Source organism: Acomys minous, assembly GCF_964271855.1.
Source record: "Acomys minous genome assembly, chromosome: 8".
NCBI classification, from domain to species: Eukaryota; Metazoa; Chordata; class Mammalia; order Rodentia; family Muridae; genus Acomys; species Acomys minous.
The window spans coordinates 31,223,762-31,242,011 of NC_140489.1; the positions used below are offsets into that span (position 1 = coordinate 31,223,762).

Sequence of the window (18,250 nt, forward strand, 5' to 3'; positions counted from 1 at the left end):
TTGGGAGGAAGAAACATGGGGAACAAAGCCATTTTCAAGAGTTTCTTAAAGGAATCATACACAAGACCTGTTTTTGCCAAGCATGTACGAAGACATGACACGACTACAGGAGAGATCTAACCAGCACTACCTGTGCAGCTGAGGCTCTACGTGGTGCTGCGTAGGGTGTTAAAGCTTGTTGGGCCTCATCCTTGAGTGCTGATGCAGTAGGTAGGTGCTGCTAGTCTAAGGACTGCTCTGAGCAGCCCCTTTCCCTTTGCCAGAGACTGTGCCACTGTGAGCATCATCAGCATCCAACTCACTGAGAGTCTACAGAGCAGCCCAAGGCTCCGTTAGAAGCAGCCTCTTTCCCACCCCGCCTAAGACGGCTTTGTATCTTCAGCATCAGCCCCATATCACACTTTAAAACTTTATTCCAAATCTGATACTCGGAGTGTATTATTCTGCACAATTTGCATTGCTAGGCCCCTTTGTGAAACCTTAAAATCCACACCCTTCAGCATGATTTTTTTTTTTCCTTCCACATTGACATTTCCAGGCATAGGCCTTACTAACACAAGAGTGAACGCTCCCTGGCCACTTCTGTGTAGTGCCTATAGTAGAAATGACCAGCCCCACACTTCGACTTTGCTTTTCTTTCTGGCAGGTTAGGAACCTATTCTGACTGTTTGTAGCAGCTGTAACTACTAACTGCAGCAAAGGGAGATCGGGAAATGCTGACAAGCAAAACTAGTTTTAGCACAGGAAGAGGCTGACAAGAGTGAAATGCTTCCACTGCTGCACTGCCTATGTTTTGCTCCCAACAAGACAGCAGCCATGTCTGCTAGAGCCAGCCACCCTGATCTGAGCCCAAACGAGGTTCCTAAGACACTGAATATGGCTTCTGCTGCTGAAGTGTATCCAAGGCATTTTTCCCAGGAAGGGAGTGATAAAAGGACATTGCTCAGATCTACAGAAATGATGCAAAAACAGAGCACAGACCTTACATGAACCATGCACCCCCCAGCACCCTTTACCTAGAGCCAAAGAACCCACTGTGCCAGCCATGACCGTGGCAGCCTGGCAGCTGCTCCTGCTACCTGTAACTCGGCTCTGAGTGGCTGCAGCAGAACTTCCTAGGCCATGGAAGGGAAGTTTAGACAGGTGGATAAATAGGAAGATGTAGATGACAGAGAGACAGATAGATAGGCAGACATGCTGTCTCTCATCCCCAAATGCAAAGCTTAATCACTCTTTTTAGGACTGATAATCGATTTAAATACTTGTTCTACATTGAGCTTTACTTAATAAAAGATCTCATTCATAAGCACCACAGATTAAGACGCTTTATTTGCTTTGGGTCATTTGCTGCAAGAACTGCCTTCCTTAAGGGCCAAGGTCATCTGAAATCTTTCATTGACTTCTAAAGAACTCAGGCCCAAGCACATGTCTCCCAGAAAAACTATCTTCTGCCCTCCAAATGTAGCACCATGTAAACAGAACTGAATTCCTCTTCTCATCAGCTACCCAGAAGCCTTGATACGAGTGAAGCTCTTCCTTTAAATACTGCATCTGAAAAATAATCTCAGATCTCCTCAAAGTTCTTGGTAAAACTAACATCTTGTAAATGGACTCCATGCAAGTAGATAATGTGACTTTTGTCCACTATAGAAAAAGTGTAACAGTGAAATCCAGAGAAACATCCATACAGTCCATAAGGATGTATGAGAACCCAGGAATCAGAGCTGTGGCACTTGGCCTCATTCCTTCTGGTATGAAACGCATGAGCACACTCAGTGGTCATCTTTAAGGTCTATCAGGTGATCTTCAATACTGACAACAAAATCTGATTGCAAAACCTCATCTCTCCTTGAAAAGCAGATCTTAATTTACGACATTATCCACTGTACCATAAAAAATAATAATAAATGTAAGGTTTAAAATACAGCTGATACTAAAGTTAACCCCTGAAGCTGGTTAACAGAGAAAATAAGCAGAATAAATGGCTTCCCTAAGCATGCGTTTACACCTAAAAATGAGCATAATTTACAACCCTGTATTAGAAAGTATTTGTGTGCTTAACATCCTATTTTCTCAGGTAAATAACTTTATTTCCATTTATCATAGGTAGGTAGATCCTGCAATCTTGGGTGATCCCTGTCAAAAGTACTCAGAAATGGGTAGAAATGCATGACCAAGAAAGATGAGAAACAGTCATGAAAAAGCTTCCCAGCTGTGGCTAACCCAGGGCAGAACATGGATGTCTGGAGCCTCAGTAGAAGAGTATGCAGCCGTGCCTTCACCTCTGAAAACTGGCATGGCTTCAGAGACAGGTAAGAAGTAAGTGACTATGTGTGTATAAACTACTTGAAGTCCCAGGTAGAAAAGATGCCGCCCAGGCAATGTAGCACAAAGGAGAGCTATGGGGATATGTATCTTTGCACCTAACTGTGGGGATCTTGACAAGCCATCACCAGGACGAATGTCTGCAGGAACCAACTTGGAAAAATTAAAAAGCATCATCAGTAGACCTCTCCTTTAACCCAACCCAAAATGCTAGAAATGTCTTCCAGTGGCTACTGCAGGAACTGGGGTGAGGATGCATGATGACACCCATAAGATAGAAACTCCTCTTAATAACCAGGGTGATTGTGGGGGGTGGCTCTGGTGGTACCCCTCCGCTCCTGGGGTCTCTCTCTGCACCCCCTCCACCATTCTTGCTATGCTCAGCTGATACAGTCTCAGCCGTCCAAAATATCTATAAAAACCAAGCTTCGGGGTCCGCTTTTCAAACAGACTCATACTCTGCCACCTCACTGGTCAGGAGTCAGTCAGAGCATCTTCCCAAAGGGAGCACACTAATTATACTCTGTGTGGGAGGGATACTCACAGGAGGCACTGGACCACCTGGCACCTGTCCAGGGGAGAGGTGTTCTCCCCCTGTGACCAAAGCAGTGAGCATTTAACAAACAGCTACCGTGTATTTCAGAGTAAAAGCACTCAGTTGATACAAAAAGAGCACCCTGTCAAGCAGGCCCCCGAAAGACAGGTGCTCTGGATAATACTTTTTGGGAAATAACATGGCTTTCCCCCAGCAGCTCCAGGCAGTCACTTATTCCTCACTTTGATAAAGTAGCATCGACTTCAGGCATGACTGTATATACAGCTGTACATGCGGCTGAGCAGTCATAAACATGCCACACAGAAAGGCATGTCAAAAAGACATTCTTCCTTCCCAAAGCATGGCCTCAAGCAGCCGTTATCATAACAGATAACAGAGCATGTTGGTTACTGACCTATAACACACTAGCAACGAAGTCCCACTTAGGATGTAGAGCCTTAGACCAGGGTCAGAAGCACTACAGCCAACATTACGCACTGGCTATTTTGCTGAGCACCTAACCCACCATCTGTACTGCACTGCAGCACATAGCCCTCTGTGCTGTCTGGAGAACCCAGAGCATGAAGATGGGATCAAGTACAATGCAGCAGCTGGTGATCCCCTCAGACCATGCGCAGGCAGTAAGCTCCCAACCTCTACAGAGTGCTGGTGTCTCGAGGCCCCAGCCGAGAATTTGGTCGATGTATCGTACTGGCACTGAGTGAATCAAGGCTTGATGGCAAGCCGTACTGCATAGACACGATTCCGTCCAGGAATGTGTTTGGAATTGGCTTCGAATTTGGGACTTCATCAGTGACATTAAAAGCTCTACACAGAAGGTATGCAAAAGCTGTCACTAGTTTTCCAGGATCAAAGACACAGCTGCCAAGGTGCAGCAGCTCTAGGAAGGCAGCTGGAGATAAGTGGTGGGCTAACAGCTAAGGAGTACAGCAGATGATGCCCCGCCAGCCTTAAAGAAAACTGTTATTTTACAAAAGAAGATCCCAAATATAATTTTCTAAAAGAAAAGGTGACTGCTGCGTGTGAACAAGAGGAGTCAGCCCTGGCGGTGGAAAGACCAGGAATGCTGATTCACACTAAGACTGCACAGTACAAAGTCTCAACACCCACGGCCGCTGGGCTCTAGCTGCATCCAGGACTCTTTTCATGTGGCATTTTGAAGAACGTGGCTGGAGCTGGGGCAGTGGCTGTCTCTGCTGCAGAGGTCCCGTCCAGCCACTCGGAGTCGGGAGGCTTCTGGGCTGGGGTGGCCGGCTCCAGCACATCTTGGGGCACTGTGTTTCACAACAGAAGAAGGGGAGAGGAGTTAGTGTAAAAAGTTAGATAAGAGACATTTAGAAATAAGTTTCTTAATCTTTGTATTTCATGCCCTATTCACTTGAGTGGAATTACAAGGTTTACTATTTTCTTCATTTTAAAAAAGGTGAAATTTATGAACCATTTCTCCAATAATAAATTCAGTACCACAGATTCACAATAGAGTAAAAAAAACCAAAATACTTCCTCCATGAAGCACAGATGTGCCAGATGTGCCAGGCACTGCTATGCATCTGCAGGACTCTTCCCGCCTCACCTCCCCCACCGTGTGTGTGTGTGTGTGTGTGTGTGTGTGTGTGTGTGTGTGTGTATGTGTTCTTTAAAAAAAAAAAAAAAAAAGGTCTTATGACATAGCCCAAGATGGCTTCAAACTCACGGTGTTCTTGCCTCAGCCCCGAGCACTGGGATTACAGTATGTGCCATTAGCTGTATGACCTAATTTCTTAACAAAAACTCTTACAAGTAGGCACTGTCATCCCTATTTTATGAATCAGGAAACTAAACTACAGAGATCAAAAGCAGCAATTCAAGCTCAAATACTGGGCTGGAAGCCATATGGTTCTCTTGCTACACTAAACCCCCAATATGATCATGTTACCAGTAAAAACAACAAGGAAATAAGTAGCATTAGGCATGGTATTTTAATGACGTGTCCTAAGACACTCTGAACTGGATAATCAATGCTGCTGCAACGCCGTGCTATGTTTGCAGAACACTTAGCATGCTGGACTCCGTCCACTGGATGCCAACAGCATCCCATCAAAGTGCCAGCACTTTCTTCACCTTTCCAAGTGCCCTGAGTGGCTCATGACAAACCACCCTCACCACCATTCACCCTACCAAGGATAAAAAATACATTGAGATATAGTAAAATATAGCACATTTTACTTGGGTAATTACTTGGGTAATTCTACCCAAGTATAGCCTTGGTATTTTTCTAATAGTGGGTCACAAAAGTGAATTTAGCAGCGTGACACTCCATGTGTGAATGCATCATATAATTGTTGCCCATTCACATGCCCATGGTCAGCTGGGCTGTTTTACTGTTGCTGTGAACATCAGTATAGGCAAAATCTGCTTTGGGGGATGGAGAGATGGCCTAGCAGTCAAGAGCACTGGCTGCTTTTGCAGGCAATTTGGGTTCAATTCCCAGTCCCCACATGGAGGCTCACAACCTTATGCCACTCCAGCTCCAGAGTTATCCAACACCTTCTGGCTTCTATGGGTACTGCATGTACATGGTACATAGACATACATGCAAACAAAACAGCCATACATATAGCATGATAATAATTTTTAAACATTCAAAAAAATTAAAAATTTTTTAGTTGTTATAACCAGAAGAAGCTGGCAGATCTCATGGCAGTTTTATGATGATTCTTTTGAGAAGTGACATGGTTTTCTATAGGCTATCCCATTTTACCTTCTACCAGAAATGCTCAAGGGTTCTGATCACATCTCTGCCAAGGTCTAGTACTATCTGGTTTCTGAAACCACCATCAAGTAAGTGTAAAGTAACCCAGAAAAATGTCTGCACCATCCTCTCCCAGAACACAGTGTTTTTCACAATTGTTATATAACAGGATACAATCCAATGCCCATCAAGAAACTGAGCTGTGGCACAGGCCTTCTCATACAATGGAATACCCTGTGTGTGGCAGTCAGGAACAATAGGATTTTGCACAAGAAAGCATGCATGAACCTCAGGAACAGAACTGGGTGAAACGTGTCAATATGAAATCTTTTGTAAAATGTCCAGAAACACTAAAAACCACACAACACATTCTTTAGAGATATCTTTAGAAATACATCTAACTGCTAGACTACTTTAAAAAACACAAGTGATGGCTAAAACAAAAGAAAACAAACAAGTAGGATGATGATGGCTTCAAACTCACGGTGTTAAAGATGAATAAGGTACACTCAGCTGCACGTTTTTCTTTACACCTTACGTACCTACTATCAATATTCTTTGATAGCAGTTAAATATTTGCCAAGGGGTTAGAATAATATGGAGAACACGGTTTTGGTTTTAAGATCATTAATTTAGATATAACAAATGAAGCTGGGCACCCTATGGTCAGTTCTCTTACATTCTGATCAGTTAGTTGTGGCTATCTGTAATGTCTCCATCTACAGGGGGGAAAAAAAGAGCTTCATTGAAAGCTACATTTAGGGGCTGGAGTGGTTAAGAGCACTGACTGCTCTTCCAGAGGTCCTGAGTTAAATTCCCAGCAATCACATGGTGGCTCACAACCATCTGTAATGGAATCTGAATCCCTCTTCTGGTGCACATGAAGACAGAGCATTCATATACATAAAATAAATCTTAAAAAAGAAAGAAAGAAAGAAAGCTACACTTAAGGGTAAGTATTAAGAATGCAGTTAGTTACTAACCTGCACTCCCATACTTGGGTAATCAAGGTTATTCCTTCTCAAGTCTAATGTGGTTGAAGACCAGGTAGCTTAGTTTTACAATGAAACATAGTTGTTCAGGAGTTAAGATGTTTTTAGGTCTAGATGGATGCTTTAAGTTGATAATGACAAGAGGTGATGGAGATTGATTTACATTCAGAATTTTAGATGCACCAAGATAGGAAAGATATTTTCTTCAAGGCTGTCAAATACAAACAGCTAAAACCCTAAGAATGTAACATCTGTATAATTCCTGATTGTACTATGGTTTTTCTTGCTATAGGTAGTTTATTGTATATATGTGTAATAATATAAATGTATATATAAAAAGTAAAAATGTTTAATTAAAAAAAAGAATGCAGTTAGAGATTATACTGATTTAAGTAAGTGGCAGCAGAAGGTTTCCTCTTTGTTCCATGACCTCACCAGCCATGTAGTTGGTAGACAGTTCTCGGTTACCCCCAGATATAAGTACCACTACTGCATTGTTGGTGATATCTTGTGTACAACACAACCCCTATATCTAAGAGATAGAGAATATCACAAAAATGGAGGATTCCAAGAGCTCCACCACCCAGAAAAAAAATACATTTTAAAAGTGCCTAATACAGCTAGTTCGATTATGCATGCAGTACAGGCTTGCTGGCAAATTCCTGTCCTGGGTACCAGTCTTAGAAAAAGTCTGCACACTTACTCACTAAGATCCAGGAAACAGCTGTGCATTAAACCTCTGCACGCTATAAAGCCAGGGAGGGGAGGGAAGCAGAGACAAAAAGAAGAAAACAACAGTGCTCTAGTTCCAGAAGGATCTACTTACTGACCCTGAAAGGGTCCTTTTCCCAGCCCTTTGTACTATTAAAACAAACTTAAACAAAACAAGGAAGACTTGTGTGTCCCTTCCTTTCTTCACCCATCTAGCCTTAGTAAGATCTTTAAATTCAGTCAATTTCAACCCAAAACTTTCTACGGGCGGGGGTAGGGCAGAGATTTGTGGCTGCATGCTTAAGAAAGAAGCTGAATTCATCACGGTGACAGGGCAGTGTGTTGGCAGAGATCTGAGCTATTTATTCTTTTAGGAAAATCCTATAAAGAATGACACAAGGAAGCCTCTATCTGCAGTCTTGTTCATCACACTGGTGAAGAGCTGATAACAGATGTGTGCAGTTGTGTGATTTAGTGCCAGGCGCTGGCCCTGATGTGTATTAATACAGCGGCAAAGCGGGACGCACCTCTCCTCATCACTCATTTCTATAAAAGAGGTGGAATCCGAGATGGCCCGATGGTAGGCAGAGCAAGCCCATTTGTTCTCCTGACTGATGGCGCAGGCTCAGGCTGTGTCCTTCACCTCCATGGGGCACTCGGGTTGTGAGTAGGAAAAAAAAAAAAGGAAAAAGAAAAAGAAAGAAAGAAGTGCTCAGTGAAGCAGGGCTTAGTCAACAAGTGAGGAAGAAGAGTTGGCTCCCTTGGGAAACACTTACAGCTAACGTCTTCTTTAATACACAAACACATTTCTTGCTTTGAATAGGGGACACAACTCTTCCCAGCGGTCGGGTCTCATAGATTACTGAGCCCTGCTGGGGTTGTGGCTCCACAGTATACAGCGCTTGAAGCACTTGCTAATGGATACCAGGGCCTAACTGTGATCCCTAGAGCCTGGGGGTGGGGGTGGGGGTGGGGGTGGGGGTAGGGGTATTAAAAGCAAAAAGTAGGACCAAGGTACTAAGAAGGTGGAAAAAAAGAACAAATGTTAAGAGGAAAGGTTTAAATTCTTTAAACAACACAGGAACAAGGAGCTGAGTTTCACAGTCTGGAATGATCCTATTGTATATACAAGGGCACTCGAGTGTTTAATGGGTAAATCTAGAGCGTCAGGGAAACGTTTGGCCGACCCTGTAACTTCAGAGGGTGAGTTACACCTCCATTTTTTCATGCATCGGTGGGAATAATAAGAGCTGTATCCATCCTGGAAAGCTAGGCAGAGGGTAAGTGAACTACTGCAGACAAAGTGCCTAGCCCAGGCCTGGCCAGGAGGAGACCACAGCAAAAACAACACTCCTGAGATTATTGTTCAGGCGGAGCCCCCGACTAGCAGTCACCCCAAACAGAAGCTCAAAGAGGCCCTTTTCAGGGCATGAGAAAAGGCACTTAGCGGAGACTAGGTGGTGGGCGACATTTGTCAGCTCTCCAGTTACATTCAGCTCACAGCAGACCTGAGGGATGTGGTCTGTAGCACGGGTTAAGTAAGCTTTGTCCAAGCTGTTTGGGTACAGAGGCACTTGGGGGTTAGATCTGTTTGTTTCACAAACATCTTATACTCACACCGAAAGGTTCTGCATACGCTATTTCACTATGCTTGCTTCTCACTGCAGCCCAGCATACAAAGTCAGGCAGAGAACTCTCTTATATATGCATGTCAGTGCTCCAAAGTTTCATATTTTGAGGCAGGCGTTTTTTGTTTTTGTTCTTCTCAAGGCAGGGTTTCTCTGTGTAGCCCTGGTTGTCCTGGAATTTGCTCTGTAGACCAGGCTGGTCTCCAACTCAGAAATCTACCTGCTTCTGCCTCCCAAGTGGCAGATTAAAGGGTGCACCACCACTGACCAGCTTTCATATTCTGAATTGCTTCAGATTTTGGATTTTTAAATTAGGGATGTCCAATGTGTAGTTTATCTTAGAGAAAGTAATTTACGACGGGCTTGATACACAATAGTCTTGATAACATATGTGTAGGAAAGTACACACATCATAAGTGTACAGCTTAAAAACATTTACATACATAAACACCCATGTCACCTCTGCCTGGTTAGTAACGTGGAACATTTCCAGAGCCTCAGACATCTCTGTGTCCTCTCTTGGGCACTCACTCACCAAAGAGAGGCACTATTTTGACTTCTACCAACTGGCATAAGTTTTATATAGAAACAAAAAAGGTTTAACTTGAAATTTTGTTTTTAATTAGATATTTCATGATGAGGAAAATGGACATGCTATCATACATAACCAGTGGGAATGCACTGACCCGCATACACCATTAAGAAAGTAAACAGGGCCAATCATAGTGGTGCACGTCTTTAATCTCGGCACTTGGGAGGCAGAGGCAGATGGATCTGTGTTGAAGGCTAGCCTGGTTTACAATCTACATAGTGAGTTGCAGGACAGCCAGAAAGAGACCCTACCTCAAAATAACAAAAAAGAAATTGGGGGGTGGGGCTCAGTGGTTAAGAGTACTGGCTATTCTTCCAGAGAACTCTGGTTCAATTTCTAGCACCTACATGGTGGCTTATAATCATCTATAACTCTAGTCTTAGGAAATTCAATACCCTTTTCTGGCTTCCATGGGCCTCATGTATACACACATGGTATACAGAAATACATGCAGGCAAAACATACGTAAAATAAGATGAGATTTATTTTTTAAAGAGGAAAGTAAATGAACCCAGGTAATGAGTGACTGTGGACCACGCTGCGATCCAGCTGGACTGTCCATCAGCATGGCCCGCACCTCCTGTCTGTACTACAGCAAAGGTTTGGATGGTTGGGAACAGCTGCTGAGGAATACAGAGGTCAAGTGACAGGGTGAAAAAAGCTGTCTCCACTGTCAGAGAGAACTGGGAAAATTACTTCTCAGCATCTCAATTTCCTTATATAAAAGAGGAATAAAGAGTCCTTGTCACAAAGATTACATGGAAAGGGACATAAAACACATCATTTAGTGTTTGGTATATAATAGGTGCTCTATAAAAGACAACTGTATACAATCACCTGAACTAGGGCTAGATAAAGATGCTGAGGCCACAGGTTTCCGTTTCCTCTTAATGTCACGTGAACATGGTGGTCCCCAGTGTACACTTGCCTGCCTGTAGAAATGAGAAGAGAAAAAAGAGGAAGAAGAATGATGTTTAACTTTGTGGTTCCTGTTGTGAGGCACTGTGTTTCTGGATGAAATTCCTGACCCTCTATAGATATGGTAACATAACAGGCATCAGCTTTGCCACCAGTCACTGCAGCTTCTGCACATGCTCAGAACTATTCATAATCCACACATGACACTACCAACTTTTTGTCAGATTTCAGGGAAGCACACATTCAAGTTTCAATAAATATGTTTCATTACATCATTTTTATACAATGCATTGGCATGAAAACTAATTGCAATTGAGCTAACCCACTAATGAAGTACCTACCCTACATGCTACCTACCTCTGTAAACAGAGACATTTACATAGAATTATTATAAGTTTAATTCTGCTACCACTGGATACTCTGGATTTTTAAATTTCTTATTTTATAAGTGTTTTGTCTGCAAATATGTATGTATACCTCATGTGTGCCTGATGCCTCTATGGGACAGAAGAGGGATTTGGATCCCCTGGAACTGGAGTTACAAACAGTAGTGAGACACCGTGTGGGTTCTGAGGACCACAGCTGGGCCCTCTGCAAGAACACCAAGTGTTCTTAACCGCTGAGCCAACTCTCCAGCCCTGATAATCTGGGTGTTTGCTTGTTTGTTTTGCTTTGAACTTTTTATTGGTTCTTTGTGAATTTCACATCATGTACCCCAATGATAATCTGGATTTTTAATACTGTTTATACTGCAAGTTAAATATTTGGTTTCTGTGACTTTAAAAATGTAAGTTATGTGCCAATAACATGTTTGACTGTTGGATATTCAGTTTATTTCACAAATAATACACCTACATAGTCTAAACCAGGAAAGCAAGATTCTCTAGAAAATGGTGGATGAAATACTGAGCCAGCTACTGAGTCTAATTCCCCCACGTTCCTCCTTTCCTGCTGTCTGATTAAGGTGAGTGTCACTTTTACACAACACTTTCCTTCAACAATGCAGGGCTTACATGCTACGAATTATCACCTGACTGGTGAACATACATCATGCTTCCTTAATGGGGCTTAATCCCCTTGAGATTAAGAACAGGGATCCTGAGATCAGGAGCCATATTTACACTTTTTTCATAATTATCCAATGATCTACCAACCTCAGCAGAGGGCAAGAGCTGATCTCTATTAAGTATATGGTAGCAGAGCTTATAGGTTTAAGAATTTTAAAAATCAAATGGAAGAATGAATGATTGAACCCTGAAAAGAAGATTAAAATGGTAAATTTTATATTATTTATATTTTGTCACAAAAAATAAATAGCTATAACCCATTAAAAAAAAGAAGTCTAGTGTGTGGGGCTGGAGAGGGAGGAGGGAGAGCAGGAGTTGCCGAGGACTGGAGTTCCTCTCCCAGCATCCACATCAGGTGTGCCTCCATCTCCAGGTCCAGTGCTCTCTTCTGACCTTCATGGGTACCCACACGTATATGTGTGAATGTGTCTGCGCGCACGCGCATATTCTGGGGGACTAGAGCGATGGCATAGTTGGTAAAGTGCTTGACAATCAAGCACAAGGGCCTATGTTCTGAACTCTAAAAGCCACATAAAAAGGCAGGCATGGCAGCACACCCCTGCAATCCCAGCACAGGGGAGGTGGAGACAGGATTCCTGGGGCTTGCTAGCCAGCTAGTCTTGCCATATCACTGAGCTCCAGAATCAGTGAGAGACCCTATCTCAAAATATAAGGCAGAGAGCAATTGAAGAAGACACCTAATGTTGATCTTTGGCCTCTACACTAATGCACACACTGGTGTACACACACAAACACACACACACACACACCACACAATCAACTTCCAATTGGTACTCCTAGGTGGAGAGAAAGTCTCATACATCCTTGGCCTTAAGTTTGGGACCTCAGATAACCCTAAGAACATAAAGATGGTGAAGTATATCATTCAGACCATAGTGAAGACAACCATTAAATGGACAAATTTCCCTATTTAAGGATCCTTCATCAATTTCTACAATACACACCCACATACCCACTTCTCTAAATAGTAAAAGCTTAACAGTTAATTCAGTTTACAGACAGAAAAATATAAGAATCTAATGAGAATCCTAAGAAACTTTTCTAAGAATAAGAAATGTGTGCCAGTTACTATAAAGGCCAGCAGTTTGGAAAATTCCATTTAAGCTGGGTGTGGTGGCACAGGTCTAAATCCTAGCACTCAGAGGTCAGGCAGAGGTTGGGCTACATAGCCAAGTACTGGCCTGCCAGGTCTACATAGCAATATCCTTTTTGTTTTTTGTTTTTTGAAGCTGAGCAAAAGGAAAAAGAAAATCAATCTAAATCACTTTTACTGACCACTCTGTTTTATATGCAAGCATTGACTTTAAGTTACACATTTCATGAAGTTAATTCTGAAAGCTGAAACAATTAATTCTGAATAAATGGGAAAAGTAACGAAAATGGTTGATTTCTTACACCTTACACAAATCTACTGAATGGCTCAAAGTCAGCATGCTGTCTTAATAAATTAACGTGGGTGACTGAGCACCAAAAGCACACAGGGTTCCTGTCTGGATAGAGGGACACTTTGATGCTATGACTTAGGCAGAAAAAGAAGTGACATGACAGAATCGTGTTCCACCTTTCTACAAACAAGGGCCTTGATTTCATGCTGACTGAAACTCTAAGTACCCTGTGCTTTCAGCTAACTCAGCCATGCTCAACCACAGAGACTTAGGTGTGTATGAGCCACCTTTTCTCTTCACAATAAGCTTATTTGAAAAATAAGACCCACCAATTTCGTTCTCAGAATAAGTGTTGGGAGCAGTTCTTAGATCAGGACAGTAGGAAATGGGATGACAGAGATGCTGAAGGGGATTCAGGGCTTTTCCTGACAAGATTTACTTTTTAAAAAAATTTTTTTCAGAAGACAGTACAAAATCTGGGCATGGTGGTGCATGCCTGCAATCCCGGCAAAGGCAGGCAGATCGCTGTGAGTTCAAGGCCAGCCTGGTCTGCAAAGTGACTCCAGGATAGCCAAGAATACAAAGAGAAACCCTGTCTCAAAAAACCAAGAGAAACAAAAACAAAAACAAAAGAGATAGTAGAATAACAACAAAACCCCACCCCACACTACTTTAAAAACAGCATTTGCAGGCCTAGAGAGATGACTTGGTGGTTAAGCGAACTGGCTGCTCTTGCAGAAGACCTAGACTTGATCCCCAATTGCCCATTTAGCAGCTCCCCTCCAGTGGTCACCCCAAGCCAGGGCATCAGGCGCCCTCTTGAGGCCTCCACAGGCCCTGCACACATATGTTGCACAGACATCCTTGCTAGCAAAACACCCATACACATAAAATTAACAGACTTAAAACAAAACAAAACTGTTTACACTATGGCTGAGGCTAGGTGACAGACGCAAAATGAGATAAGTGGCTTGAATTTACATCACTTCCATCACTTTCCAAGCTTTACATGTTTGGTTTGTCTGTAATATGGCTGAAGGCCCAGATCATCAACTTCCTTATGTATGTACTCAGGAATAACTCACACTTTCAAGAAGTATGTTTTAAGAAAAATGTGAATTTCATAATGTTTAAAAATTTAAGCACTTTAAGTGAAAACATAGAAGATATGAAAATACTTCTTTTAGCAAATGGAATTAAGTGCACTGAATTGTAGTACACTGATGTCCATAGGGTCTACTGTGCACACACAAGCTCAGAGGGGCCTGCCCTCTCCTGCCCTGTCCCTGGCAAGCAACACTGATGACTTGAGGGTTAACTGCTCCTGCACTAAATGATCCCTGTCTAAGCCCAGCATTTCTTAATGGTTTATTTCTACTACCCTTTTTCCACTTCTAACTGCTGCCCGGGACATTCTAATTCCTTCAACCTTTGGAACTCTTTCTAGTTACAGAGGAAGGAACTGCAGGATTCCTAAGCAAACAAAGAAAAAAATGTGTTAGTTGAACCTTGTATAAAAGTTTGTTATTTCTCAATGAACTTCTTCCTTCTGACTCAGCAGCTGCCTTGTGTCTTCCATCATTCACTAAGTTCTAACTGAGCACCTACTATGTGCCAAACATAATACTGCACACTAAGAACGTGATGCAGATGAGCCTGATCTGCAGCTTCATGGCTTTTCTAGGAACAGACATAAGTAATGGAGTGCTGAAAAAGAGATGGCATGTGTATTCCTAGATGTCTGTGTAAGCATGCTCACCCTCTTACAACACTGAAACCCAGCCCCAGCCTGGAGAACTGTTTCATAGGAGGTAGGCTGGATACATGAGAGGGGTTTTGTTTTGTGTCCCTTCCCTGTCAGGATTTGAGGAGACTATGATATGGTCAGACTATGAGAAGAGAGGCAGCAAGGTGTTTCTCCCTGTTGGTATTAGGGGCACACTGGCACTGGGCTCTGCTTGCTTGGGAAGAATCTGACAAGAATAAAGACGGACAAGGACCCAGAACAGCCTGAGGAGGAGGAGCTGCGTCCTCTTAACACAGGAGGCCAGAAAGGGAGCCCACTGTGCTCATTTCTGGGGAGCTCAGGTTACTCTGGAGACCTTTGGCAAATGGACAGACAACCGTTGAGCCTTCTGAACTAATTCTGATTTTTTTGTGTATCCCAGAATACTTCAAGAGTGAATATAAAAATATTTTAATGGGGAAAAAAAATAAAGAGATTGAGCTCCCACCTATGTTTTCCCCTCTGGAGATCTGATTCCTGGATTTTCTTTAATATGTGGCTATCAGTGGGTGTTACTTTACTGTGACAGTCCCAGTACTCTCACAAATGGCAACAACATCCAAACCAGTTCACAGAAAGGAGAGGTAAGAGTCAAGTCATCAGCCTGCAGAGCTCTTCCCTAGTAGGGAAGGCTGAAGACTCAGACCTAACCTAACTTTCACAAGAGCTACAGACTGCTGGGGAAGGAGCATCCTAGCTACTCTGGGAGCAAAAAGGCTATGCAGAAGTTAGGCCAAAACATCACTCCTGACTGGTGTGAGAACCGGTTACTGGCATCACTGGAGCGTTCATAGACTACACATAGAATTGGTATTTAGTATTCAGTATACATTGGTAAAGGGCTTATCTTGGATAATTCTGATAGCACGGGGTTACTGTGATAATTTTAGAGTTACCCCCAGAGCCAATCTAGTCAATAACAGAGATCTAAATACTTAGACTAAATGCTAATTAAATAAATATGTTTAAATAATAAAGAATCATTCCCAGTATATAAGCCAAGAACCCAGAGAGAGTGAGAGATTGACCTTCCTTTTGCTCTATTCCATCGGACTGGGCCCCGGAACGATCTGCCCATGCCTGTGAGTACTTGGGACAGTCACTTCTTTCACAGTATGAATGCTGGGATCAGTACTATGGATTGTGGTGGCATTTGCCAAAGGCTGGAGGTTAAGGGCTAGGAGATGGCCAGCTGATAAAGTGCAGCTACATACTAACGAAGACCTGAGTTTGGATTCCAACACACACACAAAGGCTCGACACAACAGGTGGAGACGAGAGAACTCCTAGAGTTCAATGGAGGGTTGGTGAGACAGCTCAATGGATAAAGGAGCGTGCTGCCCAGCCTGATGACCTGATTGGATCCCCAGGACCCACATGGTGAAAGGAACAAACCACCTTCCACAGCTTGCCCTCTAACCTCAACATGAATGCCATGGCACAGGTGCCTCCCCACCCTACCCCCAAAAGACAAATAAAAGCAAAATATAAAAACTTAAAGATAAGGTGAAGAGCAGCTGAGGAAGACAGTCAATGGTGACTTCTGGCCTCCATGTTCAAGCGTGTAGACACACACACACATGCACACACACACATACCACACAAACATGCACACACACACACACAAAGATGGGGTAAGGGGAATAATTATTAATAAATAATACACCTTTAAAATGCATTCCTTCATAAATAGCCACTAAACTCTTCTGTGAAGGTGAATGGTGAAGATTAACAATTAATGAAAAGAGAACTCTTTCTGTCCCCATGCAAATACAACATTTCTACTTTATTTTTGCTGCAGAGAAGGAAGGATCAGGTGAGCTACCCCAACTGCAGGGTTACTTAGGAAACCAGGCGGATTACTGTGTCCCAGGGGCAGGAATGTACTTTTAGGGGGGAAAATACTTTGAGAGAAATACATGCATGTTTAATAGAACCAGTGCAGGGAAAAAATAACTCAAGTGACTGCCTCTGGTTTAGAACAAAGATACCGAAAGTCACTCGGAGGGAGCAAAAGCAGTCTTTGTCTGCCAATGGCAAGCTAACGTAAGGAACAGTTCACCTTCAAAACTGCTTGTTTTTAAAAGCTATGAAAAAAGTTCATTTTCGGTGTAAAAATAAAAAAGAGGTATTTATTTGATATATTTTCTCCCTATGTAACAGCTGAGGGGGAAAAGTAATGTTAGTAAGGACCAAAGGTCACACATATCATATATTCTAATTATTCTTAATTTCAAATCCACTCACCTCAGTTTTTTTCAACAAAAACTTACAAAGGTTTGTGCTGGGTAGATCCTATGCTGGGGGCCCAGGTGACTGTGCCACGACCCTGTCTTGAGGAGCTCATGGCTTGGTGGGAAGCAGAGTCCTAACCAAGCAAGGAACAAGCCCAGCACTGGTGAAATGAGGAGAGCAGGAGTGCATCTGGAGAAGCAGAAAGAAGCCTCCCTCACCTGTGAGTTATCTTCAGGGTTCCGGGCATTTATTAAACGCCCAGTGGGAGAAAGATTTTCCTTCATTTGCCTGCACAGAGGAAAATGAAGGCCTGTGACACAAAGAGGAGAGACCCTCTTCCCAGCTTCACAAAGGACAAGTGCTGAACCAGCAACAAGAAACCCTGACCACTCCTTGATCGCCATCCCCCGCCCCCAAAGCCCAACCCTCAGCCGTCTGCGGCCCAGGACCACAGCATTTAAAACTGCCTTTAGACTCTTCCCTTGGTGAGGCCAAGGCAGATGTCACCCACAGGAGTAGAATCACCTGACATCTGTTGGGAAAGACAGACAGACAGAAAGTGCTTTTATCACTCTACACAGTCAATAAGATGGCAGCCATCCAAAAGCCTGTAAACAAGCCCCCTCCCCAAGACTAGCAGAAGATTCAAGAACTATACAGCAGGAGGTTCCAAGAGGCACGGGCAACCTATAGATATATACAGACACCATTACAGCAAAACCCTTCCCCATAGGCTGAAACCTACGCCCTAAAGATTTGAGTCGAGGCTGCTCTATGTCACAGCATCCCAGACAGACAGAGGACTAACAAAAGGTTCCTTCCCCAAGCCCTGGGGTAAAACCTGAGGCTGTTTATTATGGCTCCAAAGGTCAAAATTAATAGCATGAATTGAGTCTTCTTCTTGCTCTTTGAAACTCCTTGTCAAGTGGCACAGCCAGCTGGGCACACAACTCTGATATGCAGATCATAACGCTCGTGAACGGATAAAATGAATTACAATGAGGTAGGCCCATCATATTTCAACTCTCTAATGGGCAGGAAGGTCTCTGTCTTTCTACCCAAGCACTGTCCAAATGTCTCTTCTTAAGAGTAGATTTGAGGCCATTTAAAGCTCTCAAAAATCTGCACAGCATCTTATTAGCAAGTAAGTCTGGAGCCAGCTCAAGGTCTTAAAATTGAAATCATCCTAAGGACAGGATAGGGAAATAACTAAAAAATACTGTGTTGGTTGCCAGGCTGCTCAATTTATATACATCACTTCAGTTTGATTCCCACTGGTCAGGTAAGCAAAGTTTCCTACTTT

The 18,250-nt window shown here is 43.0% G+C and overlaps 1 protein-coding gene across 8 annotated transcripts in view; it reads right to left on the minus strand.

The window, feature by feature from the left end:
• Positions 1-3,702: 3,702 nt before the first annotated feature.
• The window catches only part of GPATCH2L (G-patch domain containing 2 like), a 48,488-nt gene continuing 33,940 nt past the window's right edge, over positions 3,703-18,250 (minus strand). For 5 of the 8 annotated variants that reach the window (XM_084793207.1, XM_084793212.1, XM_084793209.1 and 2 more), the window contains 2 exons: positions 10,373-10,467; positions 3,703-4,155 (listed from right to left, as the gene is read on the minus strand). In XM_084793207.1, the coding sequence (XP_084649333.1) occupies positions 4,004-4,155; positions 10,373-10,467 (247 nt within the window). In that variant the 3' untranslated portion in view covers positions 3,703-4,003. The remainder of the gene's footprint in view (positions 4,156-10,372; positions 10,468-18,250) is intronic. The other 3 variants (XM_084793211.1, XM_084793210.1, XR_014781329.1) reach the window with 2 other exon arrangements.